At 46.5% G+C, this 7,771-nt stretch overlaps 1 protein-coding gene across 8 annotated transcripts; it reads left to right on the forward strand.

Annotated features, from left to right (window-relative positions):
* Positions 1-315: 315 nt before the first annotated feature.
* On the forward strand, positions 316-5,892 carry LOC100191276 (uncharacterized). 8 transcript variants are annotated; one of them, XM_008652549.4, is made up of 9 exons: positions 316-478; positions 578-699; positions 818-939; positions 1,078-1,273; positions 1,397-1,489; positions 2,340-2,399; positions 2,503-2,577; positions 5,058-5,138; positions 5,300-5,885. In XM_008652549.4, the coding sequence occupies exons 1-9, from the start codon at positions 412-414 to the stop codon at positions 5,645-5,647; spliced, it is 1,164 nt and encodes a 387-aa protein (XP_008650771.1). In that variant the 5' UTR covers positions 316-411; the 3' UTR covers positions 5,648-5,885. The 8 variants fall into 8 exon arrangements, with proteins under 8 accessions (XP_008650771.1, XP_035816226.1, XP_035816227.1 ...); XM_035960333.1 differs by having other exon boundaries at positions 326-478; positions 1,397-1,660; XM_035960334.1 differs by having other exon boundaries at positions 326-478; positions 5,058-5,145.
* Positions 5,893-7,771: the final 1,879 nt, after the last annotated feature.

The following is a 7,771-nucleotide window of genomic DNA, read 5'->3' on the forward strand; positions in this document are numbered from 1 at the left end:
TTTTACAATTTCTATAAATAAATAAGCAGCAATTCATTTAACTGATATAAAATATTAAATATGCTAAGGAAAATAAAATTTTCATTCCAAAATAAACGATTACTCTATTTATAGAAATTTTTCTTAGGGCTAGTTTGAAAACCTTATTTTTCTAAGAAATTTTCATTTTTAAGAAAAATTAATTTATTTTCCCTTATAAAAATAAGAATTTCTTCTGAAAATAGAGTTTTCAAACTAGCCCAGTTTAAAAGCCTGGTCGTTCAAAATTGAATAAGAATCTTTCCAACAAGAAAATCTGTACTAATTCGGCGGCCCACATTCCCCAACCCCAAAACGCAGCCCACTTCCATCGAAGCTACGAAACCCATGTCTTAGCGCGGCCTTGGTGCCGTCGACTCGACGCGCTCCACCATGGCGCCGCCGCGAAGCCTCGCCGGCGCCGCCATAGCTGCCACAGCCGCAGCCATCATCCTCTCATGTAACCTCTCACTCTTCCCTCACCTCATCGTTTCTAGCTCCAAGTTCCCAGCATCAACCTCTCCTCCCTCACCAACGTGCCTATCCGGCTATCCCACAGGCTTGTTCTACAGGCGCAAATGCGCTCGTCTGGCCGCGCGGGTCCGCGAGTTGGAGGCGTCACTGGCGGTCACTGCAGAGAAGGCCGCCGCCGAGCGCCGCGGCAGAGTGCGGGCCCAGCAGGTGAGATCGCCGGTGGCTGCAAGTTTTCGCGTGTTCCAACTTGCACTTCTCTTCGAGTTGGGCCATATCTTCATCAGGCTCGTGCTGACGAAACTCTATTTACTTGCCTTGCTTGCAGTCACTGAGGGCTCTGAGTCAGCTGGAGCCTGGTTCCGACGAAGCGAGGCCGACCAAGGCCGCCGCCTCAGCATCTTACCCGCTGGTGCCGATTGGTACTGTCGAGTCCTGCTTCTCCACTAGGTGCTGATTGCCATCGATGCTGTTCCTATTTCCATCGCCTCGTAGTATTCAACCAATATACTCCAGTTACCGGAGCGAATGCTTGCTGTGGAATGTGGATATAAATGCTCATGTGTTGCCTTGACCGTACCATCGCAGGAACGGTACACCAAGGCAGCCTTTGGTAGTTACATTAGCCAGGGCAACTTTGGTGCTTGATCCAGCCCGAGTCCCAGCAGCAGCGCTGGAGGGGCTAGCTAGTTACTCACATTGCTGGATCCTTTATGTTTTTCATCTGAACACTGATCTTGATAAACTGTGGAAAGATCCTGCTAGGTCTAAGCTAAAAGCAAAGGTATGGTTTTGTTCTTAGCCCTTCGGTGGTTCCTTTTTCTGATATAAATCGATATTCTTCTGAATGATCTAGTGGATATTGGGTTTGAATGAACTAATGGAGTCTTCTGCTTTCTCATGGAAGGTAAGGGTACCGAGATTGAAAGGGGGCAAGATGGGGGTTTTGGCAACTAGATCGCCACATCGGCCCAATCCAATCGGACTCAGCGTAGCAAAGGTGTCACCTGAAATGGTTCAATGTTTGTCTTCAATTCTTGTTGCTTTCTGGAACACATTGAGGAAATCAATATTAGGATTGAGGAATTATGAACTTCTAGTTACGTCTGAAGGATGTTTATTTCACAGATTTCACCACATGGATTGTTCCTGTTGTTTTCCTGCAGCAAAGGTTAGGCAATAGATCAACTCTGACGTCCATCCTACCCACTGTAGCAGTATGGCAATAGTGCCAAATAGCGGCTGATCTCAGCCCAATCGTAGATGCAGACGGCTGATGTATGGCCATCTGTAGCAAGTAGTGGCCATAGTGAAGTAGATGTACTACCAGTACTTGTATTTGGTGAATCTCTCACCAAACCTAGCCAGAGTTGTATATACACTATACAATAGAATTGGCTGAAGGCAGTCCAGTTCAGCCGCTGCACTTGTGCGTGTTTGTGATCTGTACCTTCTCCCTTTCTTCTACCTCTAGCCCAAAATGAGTGTGTGTGTTTGAGTGAGGTGCTGCTCACCTATGTAGGCTTGCCGGATTCCAACAACCAAAACATCCTACTGTGTCACTTCAATTATAAGATAGGCAACTAATATATTGATTTAGATAACTCTAGGGTCTGAATCTTTTTATTTGCTTTGGAGTATTGCCTAGTATGATTGATATTGTTAAGCATGGTAGGGCTATTGTGCATGCTAGATTACTAGAATGTGAACATTTCTTATTTGCTTTGAGCTGTTGCCTGCTTTGATTAATCTAAAAACTCAGCCGGGGAGGGTAAGACCATCTCGTGGTATTATATTAATCTTGCTATAGTGGTTTGACATTTCCTCCCCTTCATCTCAACATTTTACAGGTGGAGGCGGTGAATGGACATACTCTTTTGCTTTCTGGAGTAGATTTGGTTGATGGCACGGTACCAATTTGAGCATTTGTATGGTCCAGCATTATGCAAAGCATTTGTATAATTAAACTGTCAGCTGTGAACTCTTCCTAATACATTGATCACCTATCAACAGCCAGTCCTTGATATTAAACCATACCTGCCATATTCTGACAGTGTTAAAGGTGCAGCTGTTCCCAGTTGGTTAGAGGTATGTACAATATTGCATCTCAGTTCATGCATTTCCCCAAACTTAAAAATTCACTTCCCTGTCATCTGTTCGAAATAAGTGTGCTTATTTTTTCTGGATCATTCATCGATCTGCACAGTAATGGATGCTGGGCAACATATGATGCTTGATGGTATCTGCATAGACATGCTAATTAGTTATTACCACTATACATCTTTATACAAGTGCACTGACCTTATCTAACTGAAAAGATGGGGCCTTTATATTTGCTTGATGGTATCTGCATAGACATGCTAATTAGTTATTACCTCTATACATATTGTAATATTCATACAAGTGCACTGACCTTATCTAACTGAAAAGATGGGGCCTTTATATTTTTGCCACTCATGTCACACATTCACATAGCACCCTTCTAAATTTTCTCAAGAATTTACCATCTGAGAGAGAATAATTCTTACAGTTTGCCAAAACGGGCATTTCTTGTGTGTGTGGCGTGCCAGCATAGAGACACCTTGTGGAAAGACCAAGCTGCCTCTGCCTCAGCATCACTAACCAACACGGCTCCTTTCTCTCTCTGTCCGACAGCTCGGTCCTTCCAGCTCCTTGCTTTGATCTCATCCGACTCGGTCCAACAACCTCTTGGTTGTGGTTCCCTCACACCACATAATAACTAGGAACGATGCCACCACGTGAACCAACGTTCGCTGTACCTCGCCCATATACCCGATCTAATATCTACGCTGCTAGTGAGAGGAAGGCTGCCACTGTTGTCATTGACTCCGTACATCAGATTCTGACCTCCCAATAGCGATTCCTAATCGTGAACATATACTCCTTTGTTCTATGTTTTCTAGCGGTTAGGCTATCTCCAGCAGCTTATCCATCCGCATATCCATATTCAAACTCTACTCTGCGAAGTACGAACGATATAGTCTACAGTACAAAACAGTGTTTTGGGTGATCATATGGGTGAACTGCTGGGTCTTAGGGTTAGGCTTACTCTAGTAGGTCCTGCACCGCGAGTGCGAAAACACGACCGTTTCTGCAGTGGGTCCCACAAGGCAACGCAGATAGAAGAGCGTGTGTTCCAGCAGATCATGTATCGTGTTGCGTGTGAAGACTGGGGAGGAGGAGAGAGAGCACCTGGTTGTCTGCGATGGAATCCGCTCTCTCCTCTTTTACGCGCTCGCGTCCGGTATTTGTTGCATGCTTCTACAGTTGCCTGGCGTCGTGTATAACACGCGTCTGGGACTGGATACGGGTGCTGCTGGAGTCGGCCTTATGGGCTAAGGTTTTGGACACCTAACACTCCTCTCACTTCCAGGTGGGCCCCACTCGTCATCTTTGTCCCTACCTCTAGGTGTCTTTCCATCCATGGCTGCCGAAGCACTTGGATGAGGCTTCGTCTAGGTGCACCGCTCCCTCTCCTGTCTGCAGCAGCCACGGTCACCACGCATCAAGCCTTCATCACCGACACCCCTTCCTTCTCTCCTTTTTTCTCCCTGCGCAATGGTCGACCACTTTCCCACCATGGCCACATGGCCAAGGCTCCTTATCAGCCTTCTCCCTCTATAAAAGGACCCTGTAGCACCCTGCACGTGAGCCACTTCCACGTTGCATCTTCTTGCGTCCTCCCTCGCCCCATAGAACCGTTGCTTGCCATGGCTAGAGCTTCATCACCACCATTGATCTCCGCCATCCAGCTGTCCCAACGGGTTATGTGAACTGGCATGACAACTTCACCCCGCTACTCCTTGTTCGGCAACCTCACTCCATCGCCGTGAACCGCTGCCAGCATTGCCTACCTGAGGTCAAGCTTGCTGATCTCCGCATACACAATACCTCACGCTTCCCCGTCTCCTCTGTTGACACCGCAAGGACCACCGCGGCCGCCTGTTTACATGTTGGCGCCAATCCATGATCGTAGCGGTGTCTCCCTGCTCGACCAAAGCACTCTGTCGGAGGTGGGGACAAAGCTGACAGTGGGGGTCACCTGGCAGTGAGAGGAGCTGCCAGGACATTGCTGTCGGAGAGAAAGGAGCCGCGCTGATTAGTGTTGCTGAGGGCAGGGGCGATTTGGTCTTTTTTACAAGGCGCCACACACGCAAAAATCGCTGTTTTTTGGCAAACTTGTAACAGTTCTTCTCTTAGATGGCAAATTTATAAGAAATATTTGAATGGTGCTATTTGAATTTATGGCATCCGAGAGAGTAGCAAAAACTATAAAACCCCGAAAAGAGGTGTAGCTTGAGCTTTACTTTTTACCTTTTAGACAGTTCAAATTTTTGATAAATCTTTTCTTCTGTATATGGGGGTTTTGATTTATATTTGAGGATAAGATTTGGGCACTGAAGAAAAGTTTATGTATCAAGGAATTGTTGACCCACAGCTCACATGCAAGATCTCATATTGCTATATTTTATAGCAACGCTAGATGCTACAGTCGAGTACCTTCATTGTTCATCACCTAGTAATGTCCGAGAATTTTGTTGAAGCAGGTTGACGGTGCGTTAGCGGTGGAGTCAGTCCATTTTTCCGAACACTTCATTTCTGCGCTCTCCACCTGCTGGATGCATGTAGTAAGTGGTATTGATATTTTGTCCTGTAAAAAAGGAAATCTTACATGCTGAATAGCAATTAAATTGCAGTTCTTTTTTTTCCATATGAGAAGGGATCACACTAGCCCAAGTGTAAATAATAATTTGGGCCTACAATTCAAAATCTGTTTCTTTTGTCTCAGCAGCAGATGTCGCTGTATGCTTCAGCAGACGAGTTCCAGGATCTGATCAAGCAGGCCCTTTCCTGGGACATCAGGTCGATATCACAGCGGAACCGTCCCCATCAAGTGAGCGTGGAAGCTGATGCCAACGGCCACTGTGGCGAAGACACTGATGATGACCACCACCACAGGGACACAGGTCGCTACGGTGTGGTTTACCACTTACATCTTGAAGGCATCGATGTGTCGTATAGGATCGATCAGGGCTCCAACATTTTCGTCGAGGACGCCACCCTTCTTCCAGACGCCGTCCAGAAACGGCATGGTTATTTGGCGTGGAGGGACAAACTTGGCAGCAGCGTTTTGTAGCATGGCCATGGCGCAGCGTTTTGTTATCGTTTTCAGGAGTGCTGCAGTGTGGTGTAGGATGTCAGTAGTGATGCCAATGAATTTGAATGTGGTGGCGTCTAGTATCTGAATTGGATTTGGAACGTATACCCCCTGTTTTGCGTTGAGTCTCTGATTTCTTGATGTTACACACAAGCAGAGGATCTGGCAGATCATAAGTACATTGAAAAAAAGATGAGAAAAAGGTGACATCCGTTGAGAGAACTACGTTACCATGGATCACTAGATCCGCTCCCTTCCCTCCTGTCACCAGTAGAGGCGCAAGAAGTTGTAGAGGACCTGTCTACATTCCCATAAGCACGACAGAGGAAACACACGAGACACAGGATATAGGGTTAGGTCTCTGGCCTCTTTCTGATATCTCTATTATGAGGGGGTGTACAAGTTCCTTATATATATATGTGAGACCCCTTAGGGGCAAAGCAGATATTTGCCCATATAACCCTAACTAGGGTTACTTAACACCCCCTCGGGCGAATACCACAATTTATACATAGTTGTGCAAAGCAAATAACATGTCCTTCAATAGGACTTAAAGGATAATATAGTTGCAATAGTACATATTCTAAATATGACATATCGCTCTAGGCGTTCATCCTTTGCAACATCTATGATAGTGTAACAAAAGTCCATCAAAGATCATAATCCATCAGAGATTTTTCATCGATCAGATATATCGTTATAGTCTGTCATTCTGGCATAATGGAGATATTTTGCCAGTAACACCTAAACCTTATAGGTTTCTGCCATCATGGCTTTAGAGGATACCGTAATTCCACATCTAGTGGAAAATACCATGAGTAAAGATCGTGGAATGCACATGTGCTTATTCGGTGAACTTCAAGTCCTTTGGTACCTCATCTTATTCCTTTTTCGGGTCTGTATGGGTCTTTATCCCTTTATAGGGATTATCAAACTTTGGTGTTTAACACAGACTTTATTTCTTCTGGAAAGGTTCTATTAAGGAACTATAATCTCATCTAAGAGATATTCTCTCTACATAGGAGAGTGTTCATTCGTCAGGAATGTATTATTCGGTACGAGATTCATATGTTGCTGAAAGGGAATTAGGCTTACACCTAGTTCCTAATTAATTTTGGTGGTTGAATTGCCCAACACAAACAATTGGACTAACTAGTTTGCCCAAGTGTATAGATTACACAGGTGTAAAAGGTTCACACTCAGCCAATAAAAAGACCAAGTTTTGGATTCAACAAAGGAGCAAAGTGGCAACCGAAGGCCCTCTGGTCTGGGAGCACCGGACTGTCCGGTGTACACCGGACAGTGTCCGGTGCACCACCGGACAGTGTCCGGTGCACCAGAGGACTCCAACTCGAACTCGCCACCTTCGGGAATTTCCAGAGGCACTCGCGCTATAATTCACCGGACTGTCCGGTGTTCACCGGACAGTGTCCGGTGCGCCACGGAGGAGCGGCCTCAGGAACTCGCCAGCTTCGGGAAACGCCAACGGCTAGTCCGCTAAAATTCACCGGACTGTCCGGTGTGCACCGGACTGTCCGGTGCAACTCCGGAGCAACGGCTAGTCGGCGCCAACGGCTACCTGCGACGCATTAATTGCGCGCGCAGAGCGCGCAGAAGTCAGGCGCGCCCATACTGGCACACCGGACAGCAAACAGTACCGGTCCGGTGTGCACCGGACACCCAGGCGGGCCCACAAGTCAGAAGCTCCAACGGTCAGAATCCAACGGCAGTGATGACGTGGCAGGGGGCACCGGACTGTCCGGTGTGCACCGGACTGTCCGGTGTGCCATCGAACAGACAGCCACCCAACGACCACTTTTGGTGGTTGGGGCTATAAATACCCCAACCACCCCACCATTCATTGCATCCAAGTTTTCCACTTCCCAACTACTACAAGAGCTCTAGCATTCAATTCTAGACACACCAAAGAGATCAAATCCTCTCCAAATTCCATACAACGCCATAGTGATTAGAGAGAGTGATTTGCTTGTGTTCTTTCGAGCTCTTGCGCTTGGATTGCTTTCTTCTTTCTTGATCCCTTCTTTGCAATCAAACTCACTTGTAATTGAGGCAAGAGACACCAAACTTGTGGTGGTCCTTGTG

Source organism: Zea mays, chromosome 7, assembly GCF_902167145.1.
Source record: "Zea mays cultivar B73 chromosome 7, Zm-B73-REFERENCE-NAM-5.0, whole genome shotgun sequence".
Classification (NCBI taxonomy): Eukaryota; Viridiplantae; Streptophyta; class Magnoliopsida; order Poales; family Poaceae; genus Zea; species Zea mays.